The 21,688-nt window shown below is 45.5% G+C and overlaps 1 protein-coding gene across 2 annotated transcripts in view; it reads left to right on the top strand.

Moving 5' to 3' along the window:
• Positions 1-21,688, top strand: part of Wwox (WW domain containing oxidoreductase) — a 925,836-nt gene that overhangs the window by 237,636 nt on the left and 666,512 nt on the right. For both annotated transcript variants that reach the window (XM_052167126.1, XM_052167125.1), the window contains exon 6: positions 4,900-4,988. In XM_052167126.1, coding sequence (XP_052023086.1) covers positions 4,900-4,988 — 89 coding nt within the window. The remainder of the gene's footprint in view (positions 1-4,899; positions 4,989-21,688) is intronic.

Genomic DNA, 21,688 nt, shown 5'->3' with positions numbered 1-21,688 from the left:
CTACAGATTGTTATTGAAAATCAGTGAGCATTGTGCTTGAGCAGTTGCCTTCAAATTCACAGTAATAGTGTTTTCTGATGGTCTTGTACCATGGCTTATATATGTAATAGACTTGTTTCCCATCTCAATAGGAAAGTACCATTTATGCTCATTCTCAAGTAAAAGCAGCCTGAGGCCCAGCGCTCCTCAGAGTCCTGTTGTCAGTGCTGTGGTCTCCCTGAGCTGTGAATCCAGGTCAGCCTGACTCTGGCTTCCCTGCTGAAAGTGACATCATGTCTCCAGTTTGCTATCTAAATACCTCATGCTGTTCCCCATCTGGTCACCCTGGTTTTAGGCAATATCACATGTGAGTCACACTTGGCTGATTTATACTCATGAAGTACCAGAGATCACTGGGGCATAACAGCCACCAGCAGTCCATTTGTGTCTATGTGGATAGCCTCATGAATCGTGGGCACAGGCTCTAGAATGTCATAGTGAGCAGACGAGGAAGCTTGTATCCTGAAGGTGTGTCTCCACTTTGACACCACCTCAATCCCAGATCCACAGGAGATGAGGGTGCGGGCTCTCAAATAGTGATCCTGGCTGGGCCTCCAAGCATCAGGGCGAGCGGACTTCTTAGCCCCCTTGATGTTTCCATCACGTATGGGATGCCACCGGGATGGCTCAGCTTTGACACGTGGGGCAGGAGAAGCTGTACGTATAATTCATAATCGATTAACATTCTCTATCTTGCCTCAGAAACCAACCTTGCATGGTGGTCTGATTACAGGAAATAGTAAAGATTTGGGGGGAGTGAGGCATTGAATATTCTTAGCATGAAGTTCTTTTTGTTGACCAGTGATAGATAGGTAGATAAAATAGTCAGAATGTAAATAAATATGGAACCTATGGAAGACGCCCCCCTTCCCTTCCCTTCAGTTCCCTTCCATTCCCTCCCCTCCCTTCCCTTTATGTCCCTCCCCTCCCCTCCCCTTCCTTTCCCTCCCCTCCTTTAGTTCCCTTCTCCTCCTTCCTCTCCTCCCTTCCCCTCTCCTCTCCTCTCTTCTCTTTCCCCTCCCCTTCCTTTCCATCATTTCCCTCCCCTTCTTTACTTCCCCTCCCCTCCCTCCCCTTCTCTTCCCCTCCCTTCCTTCCACTCTCCTCCCTTCTCCTATCCTCTTTCTCCTCCCTCCCCTCCCTTTTTTCCTTCTTCCCTTCTTCCCTCCTTCCCTCCCTTCTTCCATCTATCTTCCTCTCTTTTCCAGCGTCTATGCTACTGCTTTGAAGTCAGGTCTAACCTTTTGCTCACAGTCCTCCTGCCTCAGCCTCAGCCTCAGTCTCAGCCTGCTCTGATTATTCAGGTTACAGCGTTTGCCACCACATTTGGCCATGGGTACTGGTCCAGCATGTTTATGTTCATCATACTTGTTGACTTTTTCTTAGAATTGATGTGAGTTTGAAGCAAGGTATTACCTGAAGTCAGACTGGGGAGCAGGACATGGGTTTCACGTCTGTCCTCTCTGTCCTCATCCTGGATCTCCATCCTTCTCCTGGGCACTCCAGGTTTACACTGTATTACATCTCATAACAACTTCTCTGTCACTGAAGCGCAATTGTAAGCAATATCCTCCTCGGTGCAGTGGAGCCCTCTTGAGATCCTGTGTACAGCCCGTTGCAGTGCCTGCTACAGAGGTAACATCACAGAAGATGACCAAGATGAGCCTGGGCTTGCTAAATGTGAGCATGGAGGTTCTTTGCTGTGTTGTAATGTGCTGATTCAGGGCCTGTTCCCTACAGCCCTTGATGACCGATACAGAAGACCTTGCTGGATATGCTCAGGAATTTGGAGTTTTTGTTGGTCCCGCTGAATTGCAAATAGGTTTTTTTTTTTTTTTGCAAGGATATTTTGCCAAGGTAGAGACCAGGTTTTGGCCAAGCAAGGCTTTTTGTGTTCTAGATAGCACGTGCTAACTCGGTCACTCGTTAGCAAAAGTATTGTTTTTGTTTTTATATGGCCACAGGTCATTTCCAAATCTTGAATATGGTGATGATTATACATTCTTCTCTTTTGTTTTCTATTGCTGTGATTGAGACACAAGCGCAATGTTGGGAAGGAAAGGATTTAATTTGACTTACATGCCATGATGACAGTCCATTGCTGACAGTGGGCAAGGCAGGAACTCAAGCAGGGCAGTTCTCTGGAGGCAGGAACTGAAGCATAAACCATGGAGGAGCGCTGATTACTGTCCTGCTTAGCTCCCTTTCTCACGCACCCCAGGACCGCCTGCCCAGGCGATGGCGCTGCCCACAGTGGGCTGCACCTTTCCACAGCAATCAGTAATCAAGAAAATGACCGTAGGCCAGTCCGATGGAGACATTTTCTCAGTAATTGTTTCCTTTTCCCAGATGACCTTAGCTTATGTCAAGTTCACAGAAAAGTAAGCAACACACACACACAAGGGAATGTCACATAATTTGACACAAAGAGAGACCAATTCGAGGAAAGAAAATGGATATATCTCCAAACTGGTAAAGACAAAACAAAACAAAAACAACAACAAAAAAAAAAAAAACAAAAGCAGAAAACAAAAAAAAAAACCATAATGACTCTGGAATAATAATACATTGTAGTGTTGTGAATGCTGAGATTTTTAGGTTTTGGCATGTACTATATACTAGTGTGATACCACCACTGTGGGGAGCTGGAAGGAGTTGGTGTGAGGCCTTCTATACCAATTTTGACCTCTTCTGTAACTCTGTTACTACTCCCAAATAAAGACATATGCATTACACCTGCACAGTGACTTGTGGACCCAGTCTAGATCAATCACTGACAGTCACCACCAAGCTAGGCAGGAAATCTTACTCTGGCTTCCCTCCCCTGATAACCCATAGCTCCACTCTTCAGAAATGACTTTTTTCTGTTGTCTCTCTGCCAGGCTACTCCATTCCCAGTTAGAACACAAGCCACAGTCATCATTTTGACGAAGCTGCTAAGTTTGCTAGGCAACCAGGAGGGCAAAGCCCCTCCCCAGCAGGGGGGTTGGACACACACCCCCAACTCTAATTCCCAAAGGCACATTCTCCTCCCACACCCAAGACTTCACGGAGCTGCACACAGTTTTTCAGAAGCAAGAAACCTGATACCCATGGCAGAGAACTCTTGAATCTTACTGTGTGGACTGGAGTCTCTATCCCGGGAGCCTAGTAACCTGCAGCTCACGGATTAGTGGGGTGACCTCTCACTCCCCCTGGATAGATATGTCCTCGTTTTGTTCTTATTAGCAATGGCAGCTCAGCACTATATTTTGAAGAATAAAAGTGTGTGTAGCAAAAGATGACCTAACAATTTTAAGTTACGCGCAGAGAGTAATATGTGGGTCACTTGGCTCAGCCATTGGTTTCATTGGTTTGCTTTGGGGGTCACCATATGGGAATGTTCTCCCTGTTTTATGGGGGAAATATGTACATGTATTTTCATAATGTGTAACATGCATACCCTTCGGGGTTTCCAGCAAGGAGTGACGACTTTAATGAATGCCTGACTTTTCTTTGTGTATAGTCACATTTCTATAGGATTCTGTGTATCCCAATGATTGCCTTGCCCCGGGTGAAGGGAAATGGGAATCATGGGAGTTTGGGGCTGGGGGACGGGGCAGGGGCTGACTGTTTAAAGGTCTGATCAAGCACTTGGGTGTTTATCATGCACAAGAATGTGAGGAAGTACAAGTCACCTGTCAACAGATTCTCTACACTTAGCAGAATTCTTACCTAGTGGATAAATAAAAGTAAATAGAAAAGTGTGGGATTTAATTATTGTTTTTGCAGTCTTTTAAGATGCTACCCCTGCAAAGTAGATGAAAATCTTCCCTGCTGTTCAGCATTTTTTAAAGATTTATTTTAATTGTGTGTGTGTGCCTGTGTGTGTGTATGTGAGCACCTGTGTATGTGTCTGTGTATGTGTGTTCACGCATATGCACTTGAAGTGCATGTGGGCATCTTTGCAAGCCAGAAGGGGACTATCAGATCCTCTGAAGCTGAAGTTACATGTGGTTGTGAGCTGCCCAACATGAATGCTGAGAACCAAACTCTGGTCCTTTAGAAGAGCAACAAGTGTTCTTAACAGGGAACTACCTCCCCAGCCCCTTACTATTGTTAATTTCAATGGAAGGTCTCTCACTGGCTTGGAGCTTCTGAGTGGACTACACTAGCTGATCAGCAAGCCCCAGGGATCCTCCTGCCTCCGCCTTTCTAGATCTTGGATTAAGCGTGTGTGCTGTCACACCTGGTTTATAATCATACGTAGGTTCTAGAAACCAAACTCACATCCTCTTGCTTGTGTGGCCAGAAATTTCCTAACTGATCATCTCCCCAGCCCTACACTTTATTTATTTAGAGTTACAGAGACTTCTCACCATGTTACCTCATTTGGCCTTAAACTCACCCAGGATTCTAAGTGCGCGCCACCACCCCTGGCCGCATGGTCTCTAAGGGTGATGCAGGCTCAGTAGTTGCATTTCAGCCCCTGGGTTGAGTCTTTTGAGATCGGTACTGTTTATTCCATCCTGGCCAGGCTTGCTCTTCCGGCCTCCCCGTCCCCTCGTAGATACTGCTCTTCGGAGCACATATTTAATGACAACACGGGCTAGAAGACACCCTTGGAGCCTCTTCTGTGTGCTGAGCGAAGCCATGCGTGACCCCGGCCTGGAGATCCAGCCGGAGTCCCTTCCATGCTCCCCGAACTTGGCAGTAAAAGCTGGGTCCCTCCATTCATCCGGGTGATGTATAGGCTCTCTGGGCATCTAATATTAAACAGGGGAATTCCGACATGTTCCATAAACGCGTTTACCGTAACTTGATACCACGAGCTAGTCTTGCTGTTATTTATCATTTCTTTCTTATTTTCTCTCATTCCAGCACAAAGCCAAGGTGGAAGCAATGACCCTGGACCTGGCCGTGCTCCGTAGCGTGCAGCACTTTGCTGAAGCATTCAAGGCCAAGAATGTGTGAGTGTTTCATTCCGGGGTCATACATCACAATTCCTTCCAATTGTAATGTCTTTATCAGATGAACACCATCGGGAGTACACAAGGCTGCAGTGCTGTCTTGGCACCCGAGGCTCATTTATATTGGTACTGTTAAGGTGGACCATATTTTCTTGACTCTGAGTCACCCTCCTCACGAGATGTGTCATCAATCTAATAACAGCTTCCCAGACCAAAAAAGCAAGAATCAAAGGCATTATTAAAACTTGTAGGGCTATCGCACAGCAGGGCAGTTTTCGATGTGCCTTGTTAGAAACACGTTGTTGTGTATCTATTAGAATCAAGGGAAAATGTACTTCAAGGGTACCCCACAGCCTCACTTTTTCTATGCTAATGGGGCTGAAACCATGAGCATTCTGTCTACTGGTGCTTTCCAAGCCTTTGGTGCTTGGACATGGGTGTGGATAGAGCTCTGGACACAGATGTGGGTTGGAAGACTTTCCAACTCTTTCCAACTCCTGGTGCCTCCTGGTACTCACAGTCCTGTTCGGATCTTACATCCACTCCCTCTGCTGACATTGGAAGTTAGGGGATGTTCTTCATCAGCTTCCTCAGATTCCCTCAGTTGAGGTGTAGCGGGGGTGGGGGTGGGGTAGGCTGTATGCACTATTACCCTCTAGCAGCCTCCCTTCCCTACAGAAAAAACAGAGAAACAAAGAAGAGAAAGACAGAAGGAAGGTGGGAGGGAGAGCATGAAGCAGCGACCCAGGCTCCACGCTAATGAAAGCAGTGTCGGCTAACTCTGTATAATTACGTTATTTTGTTACCAGGGTTTATTTTCATGGTTGCCTCTACAGGGAAAAAAGCAGCACTGGTTTCTCATTTACCACAGTGGCTTTGGTTTCATTAATAAAGAACTAAGCCTAATTTTATTTTCCAATGAGGTGATGGGAGCATGGGGATTAAGTTAATCATAACCCAGGTGGTGTCAGGGGGGCAAGAGTGGTGTAAGGGAGTCCAGTGTGCCTAGGCTGGTAGGGCTCAGACTAGGCCATATTGAAGTTCTCTGAGCAGATGAGAGATGTGGGGAGGGATCTTCAAGCAGTATTCAAATGCTACTGCATTACCTGGTTTCTAGTGCTGGGTCCACTCAGGTCCTTTAGACCATCACAGTGTTTGATCTTCGCTTGGCAAGCAAGGGGTCTGCCTCCTTGGATAGAGCATCCTGGTCCAAGTGCTTTTATCGTTGCCGTGTGAAGACCCTTTTTTGGCTCAAAGGCACAGCTAGATCCACCACCCCTCCAGTCTTGCCAATCAGAAATGTGAGTCCCACTATGTGCTCTTTCCGGTGTTGTGTCCTTAGTAGCTGCCCTCCTTTGCGAGAGCTCTCTGAGGGGCTGGAGGCCAGGAGCAGCACCGGCTTGCACATTTATTTATTCATCTCATCCTTCGCCTTTTGTTTGTCCATTTACTTACCAGGCATTTACTGAGCACTTCCAAACCCCCAGCCATTCTTCTGGGAGGACATTGCTGGCCATTGGGAGCAAAGCAACCTCAAATGAGCCACAGCCTCGGGTCTAGGCAAGCTGTGTTTTATTACGGCTGTCAAACCCTTATCCCAATATGCCAGTGGTTGCTGAGAGACAAAATTACTAACAATCCCAGTAGCAGCAGTAACAGCTCATTTTGGGGGGAAGGGAGGGCCCAGCCAGACACACACATTTAGAATGCCTTGCTCGTACCTTCTGGTTCAGATCTGAAAGCATTCTTTCATGGTAGGAGTGACTATATCCATTATACAGATGAGAAAAGTGAGGCTAGACAGGTAGGGGAAGAACCGTATAGATGGCATTTGGTAGGTAGCGGGGCCAAGCTTCTATGTGACTGTCACACCAGGATCCCTCCTAACTCCTCGGCAATGCTGTCTTTTGTTGTAAACGTATTAGGGACTTGAACTCAGAGAACTAGTGAGATTATTAGTATTACCCAGGAGCTGATGGCCAAAAGAATGTTCTGTCCATTCTTGTGTTTCCTTCCTCCCCTATTTGCACTGTTCTGATTGGGTACTGAAGTGAGTGTCTTGGCTGAAGAGAGTTGACAGCTCGATCACAGCTCCGTCCTCCACAGCTCAAAGCAGTCCTCAGATTTTTATCCAGTGAGGAGTTTAGAAACCATCATGCTTAAGGGCCCTTTGCAGTCGCTGACCCAGACTCTCGGAGGGCAAGATCACCCATTTCACAATAGTCTTTGATTTTCCAATACTCCATTGTTCAGGCTGAAAGGCGCTTTCCCTCCCTTGGAGCCTCTCCGCATCCTGTCCCCTCTGCATCTTCAGAGTGGCACGAGGGTTGCACGGCGTAGAGAAATACTGCCCTACTGAAAATATGTACATAAAGAAGCGAGCGATTCTTCCCTCTTGACAGACTGCCAGTACCAAAGCTTCCCTTGGAAAGGCAGATGACAGCTCGGTGCTAACGGTCTCCAGATCGGGGAGCTGTCAGAAGTGAATTTAAGTGCTGGTGACCAGGCTGCCAGAAAAACATGTGTAACTCCATTCTTATCCCCACCACCCATCTTCAGACATTAAAATTTCCTTGTGGATAAAACATAATGGCAAATGAAAGCAAGCCTTCTAGTTCAGAACCAGTTCTTGTGTGTGTGTGTGTGTGTGTGTGTGTGCGCACACGTGCAAGTTGGACCAAAGAGCCTCTCAGTGTAAATTCCTCGTGGACACCCCATTATGCTCCTTTTGATAGATCTTTTTGGGGCCAAACACAAGCACCCTGGAATACCATCAGGTCCCCATGCAGTCTTTGTTGCAAGTGTTACCTCTCACCCTGGGATGGGCAAATGAGTTTATTTTGTTACTTGGCAATGAAGAAAGATAAAAAAGAGAAAGAAAGAAAAAGAGACAGGGAAGGAAGGAAGATGGAGACACAGTGCTGGTAGAACGTGCAGCCAGCCACTTAGGCTGTACAGCTGGCCTCTCCCCGCCTCTGCGACACTGGGAAGCAGCCACCATAGATGTCTTTTCTTTGGAGGGTGGGGTGGGGAGGTGAAGACTGTTTAGAGTGAACAGGACTGGTGCCAGCTATAGAAGCAGTAGGGGCTTTGAGTTTGAATGCTTGGTCCTCAGTCAGTAGAACTGCTTGGGAAGGATCAGGAGGCATCCACATTGGAGGTGTGTCACCATGGAAAGGCTTTGAAGTTTCAGAAGACTCTCAACAGTACCAGCTTGCTTTGTCTGCCTTGTGCTCATGGACTAAGAGGGAACCTCTTGCTCCAGTGCCATGCCTGCCTGCCCACATGCTCCCCTTGGACTCTAACCCTCTGAAACTGTGAGCCCAAATAAACCTCTTCTAATGTAAATTGCCTTGGTTGTGGTGTCTTAGCACAGTAATAGAAAAGTAACATAGGCATTATGGATCCTGGGGCTCAAACTCAGCTTTTATGCATGTGTAGCATGTACTTCAGTGGCGGCCAGCTCCCCAGCCCCTGGGCAAAGCTCATACACCTATGCACATGCATACTCTGTTGGCCTCTTACAATAACCCTAGGTCTGCACCATCATCTCAGTTTACCAAATCAAAGGGTCCAAGCACACAGAGAGTCTGAGGCACTTTCCCATTGAACCATGTGTTAGGTGGAGAATTTGAACACATGATTGTCTGAATCCAGACACAGAGAAGACATGTGACCACTTGCTATGGCCGCTCTGCTGTAGTTCTGTGCAAAGTGCCCACCCAGTCTGCCTCCCCAAGCTGTTAGCATGTTGCTTGTACATCTGGGTGGTCAGCTCAGGAACCTAGGTCTGCTTCTAGACGTCTCTCCCCAGAGTTAGTGGTCGTGGTGGTCAGCCAGTATCTCTCAGGCTAAATTATTCTGGGCATTACTGGAAAGTTCCCAACCAAAGACTGTGACAGCTTCCCACCAAGCTGTATTTTTTTTCCTGAGGTTATTTTTGTTTAAATTAGGATTCGGGAAGGGAGCCAGGCTCCACAGTGCTAGTACGCAAGGGTAGATCCGTCAGTGGGGAGCAGCTGGGGCAAGTCTCTTTCTGATGTTCACTCAGGTTGGTCTTTGGGATGGCCTGCGACAGACTCCAAAGCCTCAGTTTCTTGGTGATAGCTTCTTATCCACTTTCAACCTGACTGTAATTTCTTCGTTTATCAGAATAGAAAGCCGACATCTTGGGGCCCAAAACAGTTTGGTGATCCAAGGACAGGATGTTCCAGAAGCATGTTCTTTCTCACTAGAGTTCTGTCGTTCCCAATAAAATGAAAGGCTGCGCTCCAATCCTTCAGTGTTAAAGGTTGAGACTGGCTTGCCGTAAAGGACGCGGCTTCCTAGGACTCTCTTGCCAGCTGGCTCTCATTGGCCAAGGGCTTCATTCGTCCCAAAAGGGAACCGCAGTTGATAGAGGATTCCTATTAATCGAGTTGTGCAATTTTGAAGGTTTCTAGAATGCTGGTTTTCATCGCGGGTTTCTATTTCTCGTCTCAGCTTTCTGTCTTCGGGATAAATTAAATAAATTTGGCTCAATTTCACCAGGAAAATTATACTAAGATGTGTTTTATTTAAAGGTTAAAATAAAGGCTTTCTATCCTTATTAAACATTTGAGGAGAAAAATCTTTAGCAAAGTTGTTTATTTTTACGTTCCACTAGATGACTTTCAGAACTGGAGCTTCTAGCCAGGGATATTATATTCTTGGATCCATATTCTAGAGTTCTGTCTCTTTTCTATCTATACAAGTGGCTAGGCTATACATTATTAAATAAAACCCGAATTTGGAGGGATAAATTACCCAGAAGACCCATGTGTAAATTACAGATTAATCTTTCTTTTGCTCTGTAGCTCAGCTTTGAGAGTAATGTTGTAGCCAACATTTCTGCATCCATCTTTGCTCAACATGAGAAATCCACCCTGGCTCATGCACCAGGGGTCCTGTTGCTTTGCTCTTCCTCCCAGAGAGAAAACTCCAGGAGAGGCAGCATGGAGGCTGGTTTTCACTGCAACGGATGCTCTCCATTCAGGTCTCTGTCACGATGGGTCATAGAAGTTTTGATCAAGTCTACTGCCCACTCATTGTTCTACTACCCTATATAGTTTCCAGCATAAAACACTGAAAAACCACACTCAGGCCATTTAATATCTCTAGAAACACCAGGGAGGGAACAGCTTGTCTTTTACAAAATCTTTACCTTTTCTTTTCCTACTTAACTCTTTAGGTGCAGATCTTCTTACATGACATTTAAAAAGACATTTCAAAAGCATACCATATAGTAATTATGTATTAAACGAACAGATGCCTATGTCAAGTAATGGAATATGAAGCAGGGCCAGCACATTTTCCTATAAAGGCCCAAGAGTAAATATTTTTTTTTTGAATGAACTCTCTTTGCAAGAGCTCGATTTTGCCTTTGTAGCATGGAAACAGTCATGGGTAGTGTGTTCCAATAAAACTTTAGTGTTAAAAGAACTGTGGGCAGTATGTGTCAATAAAACTTTATTGACAGAACAACCATGGGCAGTGTATACCAATAAAACTTTATTGACAAACATTCCATAGCTAGACTTATTTGCAGGCACACTATGTTATCCATGGGACAATCTGCCCACAACCCCTCCTTTAGTAGGAATAACAGGTTTGGGGATGTCAGCTGAATTTAGGTTTAAATTTCAACTCTATTACAAGGTTCTCTCTCCTTAAGAAAGAGATCACGTGACTGGGTTATGATAGGTAGAGACATAGAGCCAATCTGTTCTCAGTCAGTTTCATCATTGTATAAAAGCTGCCTTTGGATACTTATTGTGTGGGAGAAGGAGGAATTTGAATAGAATGGTGTGCTGTACTATTTTCTGGGAAATATCTCCTTATGGGAAACGGTCCAAGTAACACCCTGAATATCATTAAATAAGGAAGATCCTGAAGCTGTGGTGGGAACTTGAAGGCATCGAGGGATAGTGGTGATGGCTTTCGTTCATCAGTTCTTAGTCATTCGTCTTATGTAGCTAAGGGGTCAGAAGGCAGGTCCAAAATAGCAAAAAGTACTACAGTGTCTCCCATTTGTACCCAGATCAACAAATAATACATCTTACAGGTCAAGAGATTAAGAATCCTCTCTAAGGTCATGCTAGCTAATAGCTGCTACGCTAGGCTAAATCTTAACCCCAAATCTCCACTGAGCTCAGCAAACTCAACTATTTGGAAAATAAGCGAGATCCAACTTATTTGGGAAAGGCACCGTGTAGGTGTAGCACACATCCCATCCCACCCCCACCCCCCCATCATCCCACCCCAGCCAAGGAGGTTTGTCCCGTTAATTGGATGGATGACAGCCCTTGCCTACTGGGATGATTATTAAGGTCACCTCAAGGTCAGAGATGATGCTTTGTGAAGCCAATTTTCTATCACCAAGAGGAGATTTGCTTTGCTGAGTTACATATAAAGGAGGTTAAACAGACCCATCAGAGAAGAGGCTCAGCCCCTCAATTAAGGTACGCAGACCATTTTCTTCCAAGTGTCTTGGAGGTGCTTCTCCATGGAGTCCCCTTAAGCAGAAACGGCAGCTATTTGCTCTCGTTTACTGTTGACTGTATACATTTACTCCAAATGTCAGTGCTCATTTCCCCTCAGTTCCTACTTGTCTTCAAAATGATGCTCATCAGTAGACAGCAGGAAGACCAAAGGGTCATTTTGCATTGTATACCTCCGGAAGCGGAACCGTTACATTCACATGCAAACTGAGCTCTGTCTCCTACCTGCTCAGGGGCATCCTGCTGACTGAGGTACAGTCTCTGCACCTGCTGGTGCTACCCACTCAGTTCTCAGAGACCAGGTCTAAATTCTTGTGTCTTTGTTGATTATCTACCCCCAAACCCGTGTCTCTGATTCTCACACGTGTAGAAACATCCCTAGGATCTGCATGCTGGCTCTAGCCATTACCTCATACTGTCCCCTCATACCCGCCTGTCACCTGCTCAGGGGATGACGACTGTGTTTCTACAGAGCCTCCAGTTCCCTTCCTTTCTCAGTATCTCCACTTCTATATCAACAAATCGTTTCTTAGATCAGCGCTTCTCAACCTTCCTAATGCTGAGACCCTTTAATACAGTTCCTCATGTTTTGGGGACACCAACCATAAAATTATTTCGTTGCTACTTCATAACTGTAATTTTGCTGCTGTTATGAATTGCAATGTAAGTATCTGATATACATAATATTTGATATGTGACACCCCTCTCCAATGGGGCCATGACCCACGGGTCATCACATGCAAAGCTTTGGGATGTTTCCTGTTTTCTGTGTTGACTCTTGGTTGTTATTGTTACACAAAACTCCAGGGACCAGAGGCATCAGTAGATTCGTCTCTGGCTTTATTCTATGACTTTGTTCTGTTACCTATGAAGACCTTGGCAAAGTTCATCGATAAATATGAGAGGAGGCAGTCAAAGCACTCTAGGGTTGTTGAGGGTTGTTGTGTGGTGTCTGGTGTGTGCTCAGTTTGGGAATCCTCACCTTTGTCTCATTTTCATCTTCTGTCATATCCATCATAAGGCCTTACTGTAAGTATAGAGCAGTTGGTGGATGGATGAATGGATGGATGGATGGATGGATAGATGGATGGATGGATGAATGGATGGATGGATGGATGGATAGATGGATAGATGGATGGATGGATGGATGGATAGATGGATGGATGGATGGATAGATGGATGGATGAATGGATGGATGGATAGGAGAAGAGGAGAATGACAAAGTGGGGGCATCTGGACCCATTTGGAGAAAATTCATTTTTTGTTTGTTAATTTGGGGGGCGTTTTTCAAAACCACACTTTTGATAGTGCAGGCTGGGCTTGAACACCTGATATTATTACCTCCACCTCTCCATTGCTGGGTTCTAGGCTCATGGCACCATGTGCAGTTCCAAACTTGACTTTTAAGGCACTGATTCTCGGCCATTCAGTGTTCTTGAATGAATACCCCCTCGTGTAGTGTTAAGAACCACTCTGGAAATCAGTCTGGTGGTTCCTCCGAAAACTGGGCACCTCACTTCCAGAAGATCCTGCTATACCACTCCTGGGCATATACCCAGAGGATTCCCCACCATGTAATAAGGATACATGTTCCACTATGTTCATAGCAGCCCTATTTATAATTGCCAGATGCTGGAAAGAACCCAGGTATCCCTCAACAGAAGAGTGGATGCAAAAAATGTGGTACATCTACACAATGGAGTACTATTCAGCCATTAGAAACAATGAATTCATGAAATTCTTAGGCAAATGGACATCATACTAAGTGAGGTAACCCAGACCCAAAAGGTGAATCATGGTATACACTCACTAATAAGTGGATATTAACCTAGAAACTTGGAATACCCAAAACATAATCTACACATCAAATGAGGTACAAGAAGAAAGGAAGAGTGGCCCCTTGTTCTGGAAAGACTCAGTGAAGCAGTATTCAGCAAAACCAGAACGGGGAAGTGGGAAGGGGTGGGTGGGAGGATAGGGAGAGAGAAGGGGGCTTACGGGACTTTCTGGGAGTGAGGGGCAATCATTTGAAATGTAAATAAAAAATATATCGAATAAAAAAATTCTCCAAAAAAAAAAAAAAAGATGGACTCTTGGAGTGCATACCAAAAGGAGCATGCCATGGTTGTCTCTGGAGGGGCCCTGTCAGAGCCTTACACATACAGAGGCAGAAGCTAGCAACCAACTCTTGGACTGGGCGTGGGGTCCCCAATGGAGGAGCTGGAGGGCAGTACAGAGTTGCTGAAGGGGTTTACAGCCCCATGGGAAAAACAATGATGTCGGCCACCCAGATACCTCAGGACTCCCAGGGACTAAACCATCAACCAAGTGGTACACAAGGTTCCAGCCAAAAATGTGGCAGAGGAATGCCTTGTCGGGCATCAGTGGGAGGAGTGGTCCTTGGTCCTATGAAGGCTCAATAGATACCCCAACAAAGGGAAATCGGGAGGGGGGGTTGGGTAGAGGGGCATATACTTGGAGGCAGGGGGTGGGAGAAGTGGTTCAGGGTTTTGGGGGATGGGGGAACCACAGAAGATTTTGGCATTTGAAATGTTAATAAAGGATTATAATCAGTTAAAAAAAGATGGAATATCAGGAAATGACCATTAAAGATTTTTTTTTTTAATTATGTGTTTATGTGGGGATGGGATTGGAGAGCTATGTCCACAAGGGCAGGAGCTCTCCGGACCCCGCAGGTTGGATCCTCTGTAGCTGAAGTTACAGGCAGTGGTGAGCTGCCTGTCACGGGTGTTGGGACCTGAACTCAGGTCCTCTGCAAGAACAGCAGGTCCTCTTAACCACTCTGCCATCTCTTTAGCCTCAGAAACAGCTTTTTAAAAGTAATCGTACTTACCATGATTATTTTAGACAAACAAACTAAAGGTGCCCTTGCAGCAATCCGTGGAAATGTAGCTGCATCAAAGACTCGGAGCTCCCTGATCTGGCCGTGGACCCTGTGAGTCCACCAGCCAGGCACAGTTCAGCCCAATGAAACCTGCTCTTTGGCCCTTAAGGAGACCACCTAGCCAGCCAGCTTTGTAGCACATCCATGGCAGTGTTAAAATTGGGTCACTCTCGGGGAGCCCTAGATTCCCATAAAACCTGTTGAATGCATTTTAATGTCTGTTTTTGAGCTGTGTTCCTAGCCTGGCTCACAAATGTCTCATGACTTCTTCCCCTTATACCATTCCTTCCAACCCCACTGTCTAGTCGTGATTCCACGTTTACATAATTTGCACATCGAGACACTGTGCTTAAACTACAGTGAAATCACATCTTAATAACACGGGGAACATCCTTTTTATCCTCAGTAAACTGCTGAGAAGTTAATTATTGTTAGCCTAAAAACTTGAATGTACACTTAAAATAAGTTGGCTGTGCTGTCCAGTGCTGCCTGCCGAAAGTCCCCAAGGATGATCCCATTTGCAGATGTGCCGCTCATCCAGTGCCCCCTTTTGAGTATTGTGTGTGCTTTCTTTTCTTGGTTTGGGAGCACTGATTCAGAACCTCATCTCTCAAAAAACACAAATGTGTCTTCTCAATCAGTAGCCTAGTTCTTCATTTCACTACACGGTCTGGCGCTGCACTGTAGGCCGCCGACTGCCTCATGATAACACAAAAGTACCGGACAGGCCAGCTACATAGTAAGACCCTGTCTCAGAACAAGCCAACAGGCACACTCAACTTGACATAACCCACACACTGATAACCAGAAACAGGCAGCAAGATGTATCTGGTTGTCCCAGAAGTGTGGAACAGGTACATTGACAAATCGTAGCTTCTGGAAGTCACAATGAGCAGAATGTCTCTAACCTCAAAGGACAGCAGTGCCTGGATTGCTTAGGGTCATTCTGTAAAGTCTCAAGAGATCGATGCAGCTGTTCCTCTACTTGGCTGTTTTAGAACCATCTAGGAAACCTTAACAAACAAGGACACACCAGTGTTACTCTTAGCCCTTCAGCCCTATGGCTCTTGGGTGTGGATAGAGGAGTAAACAGACTGAAAGAAGATGCCCTCTTTAGCTTGAATAGTCAGTTTGACACCTCCCAGAGTCATCTGAAAAAGGAGAGTGTGAGCTGAGGGGTTTCCCCAAGTCAGATCACCTGTGTGCTCCCCCCACCCCTCCCCTCCACTCCCAGCTCCCTGTGTGTATTGGGTGTGGGGAGGGAGGGATTAGCTTCATTGTTCATTGGTATAGGAGGGCCCAGCTGACTGGATGGTGCCATTCCTGAGCAGGTGACCCTGGGCTGTATACAGACATTAGCTAAGCCTCAGCCTAGCTTGAGCTAGCATTCCTCCATGACTTCTGCTGGCAGCAGCTCTAGGGTCTCAGAGTGGGGAAGCCTGGGATACCTGCCTAGGCTGGCCCCACATGACAGAGCTCTGATGATAGTTATTTTTGCTCAGCATCAGGACCAAATGTCGGACAGAAGCAACTAAGGAATGAAGGGCTCATAGTTAAAGGCAGTCTTTTATGTCACAGAAAGCTGTTGGGTTCTTGGGGGTCATAGCATCTCACATGATGACAGATCATGAAGCAGGGCTTGACCCAGAACCAGGCATGGCTATAACCTTTAATGCCTATACGCACAGTGACCTCTGTCTGTCACGTTGGTCCCAAGACTTAAAGGTTCCACAACCTCTTAGCATAGCTGTGGAGGTAAAACCACTCTCCTGGTGTGGAAGTAGCAAGGGGTCTAAGGAGCCCTTCCATTGGTGGTCATGGGAGACTGCCAGGGCACATGCTGTTCTCTGGCATGGCTGTACTTTGTCATTAGCTATTCCCAGGGCCCGCAGAGTCCCAGAGGATGTCAGAGTACATTAATTTTTATCATAACATGGAATCTCCCAGGTCTGAATGGCAGCGCATAGCTGTCAGGGGCTTTCTGAACTCTATTATAGCTCTATATATCTCTAGGCAAAACAGAGGAGAAAGTCCTCATTGGCGAAGAAAATGTACAAAATGCATGAGGCGCTGTATTGTTGGACTTGACCATGTACTTAAGTATGTGGCACATGCTATCTCTTTCTCTATTGTCCACATGAGTTCACCTCTGTGGCTCCATATTAAAATTCTCCCCTCAGCCTACAAGAGAACTTCAGAGCGTGTAATAAATATATTCTCTTTGCATCATGCTAATGAAATCATTAACCAATAGTTTGCAATTATTCTATAAATTTTTTTAAATAAATGAGTGTTCCTGTCTTACGAATTTCTACCAGGATTTATCCATCCAAGGTGTCACTGGAATTTATAAATAATGGATCATTATGCTCAATATCGCTTGATATCCACAAAATGTACTTTTAGCGGGGAAATGCTAAAGCATGTCAGGGCCATCTAGTTATTTGGCCATTCCTTTTATTCTACACACTTGTCAATAAAGTAGAATGCTTAAAGGTTGCAGTTTACCTGGAAAAGAGGAAGCGCTGGTTTTATTGCAGGGGCTTTCAAGTCCACTCCAGGTATGAGAAAGATGGGGCTCACGGGGAAATGTCTCTCTTCCCTAAAGCACGCCCGCCCAGCAGGCTTCATTCGCTAGCACCCTCCCTCTTACCTAATCCTAATGATATTTGTGTTCTGTGTGTCAGTTGTGGAATCTACCACTGTGTATTGTGGCCTCCCAAGAGATTTTCATACCATAAGTAAATTCCTTTAGGAAACATCGCAATTCCTTTGTCCCTGGGAATCCATGGGGTTCCACTAAGACAGGCTTGATGACACTGCTTTTTTCCAAGTTTCTGGGAGTTGTGTTCAAATGTGTACAAGATGATGTGAGCACATCCTCTTCCTCACCCTTCCCTCCCTACTTCTCCATATTCCGCTAAACATTGATTTTCCATTTTATTAAATATTCCCCGGAAGCAGGAGCACAGGACAGTCGAGTGCTTAAGTGCACAGGGCAGGTTTGGAAATTGCTAGAATCTGCACCAGAGAGCCAGGCCTGCCCTGTAGACACCATGCCAATCTGCCTAAGTGCACAATTATCAAATCGATGCCTTTCCCCCTAGAAAAACAGTGTTGGGGAAGGTGGGTGTCACTGTGCTTCACACCCCTGCCTGAGAATCTCAATGAGCTTGAGATTTCACTGCTGGGACTCGGGATGATGGGATGGGAAAATCCAATCAAGATAATGGACAGGAGGCAAAAATTTGAGAAAATAACCAAAACAAGAGTGGTTTCTTTCTGCTAATGTACCGACGTTCCAGAATCTCTTCTAAGAAGTTGCAAATGGTGCATGAAATGAAAAATTCCTGCTGGTCTCCGGGGGACAGAGCCAGAGCTCTGCTCTCGTCCTGGTGATTGTCTGGGTTGTTTTCTCTATTCCAGCTGAAGTAAAAAGAAAATAGTAATTAACCGTAACTAAGTCGTTGTGACAGCAGAATCCACTCTTGGTTAACTATCACGTTAGTGCCCTGTGGTTCTTGACATCCTTAGGGCCATGACCCACCCAAAGCACAGCTGATGATCATTGATCACCAAGCTGGTCTTAGTGTTACGGGCAGTGGCTCCTTTCGCATGCGGTCTTTCCTCCCCTAGTTGCAGAGGTCATCTTACAGAGACTCTGAGTGAGGGAACTTTAACAATCTAGTGAATGTGGAGAGCCAACTGTGTATGTATTTTTGTGTGCATGCGTTCTTGGTGGGTACAATCTCCCCAAAGTGGAGAGGCCCAGGTATAAGAAACAGGAAGCCGAGTAAAATATTAATCGCCTGTTTTAGGCAACTCCTCCATCAAGGTCAACACAGAAATGTCATATACAGTTTTGCTTAAGATTTACTTTTATCATTTTTAATTATATGTGTATGTATGTATGTATGGCAGAAGGAAGACATATGTGCAGTGCCCCAGGAGGCCACAGAGAGGCCGCTGGATTCCCAAGGAGCTGGAGTGATGTAGGCAGTTGTGAGTGTCCTGATTGTGGGGTGCTAGGAACTGAACTAAGGTCCTCTGGAAGAGCAGTAGGCACTTTTAACCATTGATCCATCTCTCCAGGTCCTGGATGTAGTTTTTCAATTCTCCTAAATATCAGACACACTGGGCGTAGACAGTCTCTTTTACAGGAGACACAGCTGTAACTGGGTTTATTACCTTTTCTAAGTTCCACTTGCCTGATGAGGGGTAGCCCCAAGTGCTTGCTCTCTCTCTCTCTCTCTCTCTCTCTCTCTCTCTCTCCTTCCCTCCTCTCTCTCTTCTCTCTCTCCCTCTCATTCTCTCTGTCTCTGTCTCATTCTCTCTGTCTCACTCTGTCTCTATCTGTCTGTCTGTCTCTCTCTCTTCTAAAATAGACACTGCATCTTAGTCACCCCTCAATAAAATGCCAATCATTTTCCATGGAAGACTTGTTTAAAAGGTATTTACAGGGGAAGAGAAGGGGGCTTACGGGACTTTCGGGGAGTGGGGGGCTAGAAAAGGGGAAATCATTTGAAATGTAAATAAATTATATCAGTAAAAAAAAGGTATTCACTACTTGCTTGTTCTTTCTAAATATCACCCTTAGTAGCAATTCTGTTATAATGCAACTCTTCTCAAATTAAATCAATTGCATGTCATATCTGGATTATTATAAAATCTATGCTTTGGTATCCTACTGTATAACAGTGCCACCAAGACTTGAAAGGAATCCTTTGTAAGACCATCCTTTAAACTGCAGTTTTGACAGGCCAGTTACATATATATCCAATGCATTATACAATATAATTTTTTAAAAAAAATATTTCACATGTATTCCCCCCAAATCCTCATGAGCTGTACCTACAGCTTGTCCACTGCATAGCTGTGGTCTGGGCGCGTTTCAAGAAGCATGGGGAATTTCAACTGGGTGGAGACAGCTCTAGTTGATGACTACTATGGCCAAGTTCCTGCTGCCTATCATGAATTCAGAGCGAACCAGCAAAGTTAATTTCAGCAAGGGCCCAACTCGTAATGCTATACAGCCCTCACCTCTTCCTCGTCTGGCAGAACACACTGCTAGTCACAGAGTAAGACTTCCAAATGGGTTTCCTAATGGAGCACAGCTCCATATGTCCTTTGCATCAAATTTCCCAGTATTTCCAAATAGTATGAATTCTTGTAGCTCACTTGAGCAGTACCCCAGATGGTCTGACATTCTGTTTCTAGAAGGAATTGGAATATATTTCCTTTTGCCTTGCATTCCATCTAGGTCATTCTTTCATTTGTTCTGAAATGAGCTGGCGCAAAGTCACAGTTGTTGGATCATCTAGAGGGACCCTTCTTAACCTAGAGCACCCCACTGTATCTTTGGGCATGCTAACAGTTTCATCTTCACACTATTACTGTGACCCCTCCTCGTGGTGGTGGCCCCTGCTGCTCTGAGACTCCTGTAAATCCTCATTCTCCTTCCTTTCTCACAGTTGACCTTCTGGGTCTTCTTTCATTCCAGGAATCATGATGTAACAGTCTTGTCTTCAAGGCATAGATGACTATCTTTTTCAGTCATTTGTATTTACCAACTTAAATCATTTTTAGATAATATATTGCCAAAGATACCTATATAATGCTGCATAAATGTCATATGCACAAATGTCATAACAAATATAGCATTAGTTATGATGCATACATTCAGATATGTACAAAGGGCTTACTTGCTTTTAAAGGTTCATTTTTTATTATGGTTGTGTGTGTGTGTGTGTGTTTTATGTGCCCATGAGAACAGGTGCCTGAAGAGGCCAGAAAAGACTGTCTGGTCCCCTATAGCTGGAATTCTGAAGAATTATGAGCTACCTAGTGTGGGTGCTGTGAATGGACCTCTGATCCTCTGTAAGAGCAGTGAGTGCTCCTGACTACTGAGCCATCTCTCTCGCCCTAAGGCTTAGTTCTCACCGCATGCCATGCCCTCTGAGAACAGATTTACCTACTTCTGGGCATTGCTGTCTAGTGGCACAGACAGACTGTGACTCATGGTAGATTGTGAAGAGGTGCGGGAATAACCCACCAGGACGTGACACACCTGAGAAGCTGGTCTTTACAGTAAATGTGAGGGTGTGCTGTGTGGGGCTCACTTGTTCCTAGGCACTGGTAAGGAGGCTCCCCGAATGCTCAGACTTAAGGAAATAGTTGAGAAGGACAGTGGATGTGTTGAGGACCCAGACTGATGGGATTGGCTCTATTCAGAATCACCATCCCTGGTAGTTTGACCTTCATTGAAGACTTTTAGCCAGGAAGTTGTTGGGTATCCAGATGTCCAGTTCTGTGCTTCTTTTTATTGGCAGTAAGTCCAACAACCTTGTCGTCATTGTCGTCTTCATCAACTTCTCCTCCTCCTCTTCTTTCTCTTTCTCTTCCTCCTCTTTTCCTTCTCTTTTTCTTCTTGTTCTCCTCTTCCTTCTCTTCTTCCTCTCCTCCTCTTTCTTTTCTTCTTCTTCCTCCTCCCTGTCCCACTCTTTCTTCCTTCTTTCTTCTTGACTTTCTATTGGTCCTATCTGGTTGACCTTGTCAAAGGTCTAGACAAAGCCTGTAAGAACCTTTGAGGAGGGGGTCCAATAAGCTTCAAGCTGAGCATCGAGTGTTGAGAGCAGGTCTAGAGCTGGTCTAGAGTACATGAGATATCAGAGGAGCCCCCTGGGGGAGGGGCAAGAGTGTGGCAACACATGAAATGGGCAGAGCTGGAAGAGTCCACACAGTGTGGGGACTGCATTCACTTGGCAATAGCTGGTGTATGGGGTGGGCGGGGAAGGAGAACAGACACGTGCATTGGAAAACAAAAGAGGGTGAGCAGACGGAGGGTTGTCTGTTACAACGCAAACCTGCTCTAACCTCAGGTGCCTCTTTGCCTTTTCAGCCCTCTTGACTCCCTGTCTTTCATTATTTCTCTTCCTTTCTTTCTTTCCTCCACTCCTTGTCCCCCTCTAGTGAGTTTTCTCTTGTTTAATGTGTGTGAGAATGTGGAGGTTGGAGGACAACCTCGGGTGTTATTCCTCAGGCTCTGTTCAGTTTTTAAAACAGCATTTACTTAGTCTTGGACATTTTCACTCACATATACAATGCATCTTGATCATATCTGCTCCTGCTCTGTCCTATTTTTTGAAGATACCCCAGAACACATGCCACTCTCCTAGTGGTGTCCTCTGTTTGTTATCTATGATTCCACTTAGCGCTGCCTGTCGGGGTGGTGGCTGAACTTGTTGGCTTGCTCCTGTTCAGGTCCTGTTCAGTTAACC

The sequence above is a fragment of the Apodemus sylvaticus genome, chromosome 21 (genome assembly GCF_947179515.1).
Source record: "Apodemus sylvaticus chromosome 21, mApoSyl1.1, whole genome shotgun sequence".
Classification (NCBI taxonomy): Eukaryota; Metazoa; Chordata; class Mammalia; order Rodentia; family Muridae; genus Apodemus; species Apodemus sylvaticus.
This window is presented reverse-complemented; position numbering and strand designations above follow the sequence as displayed.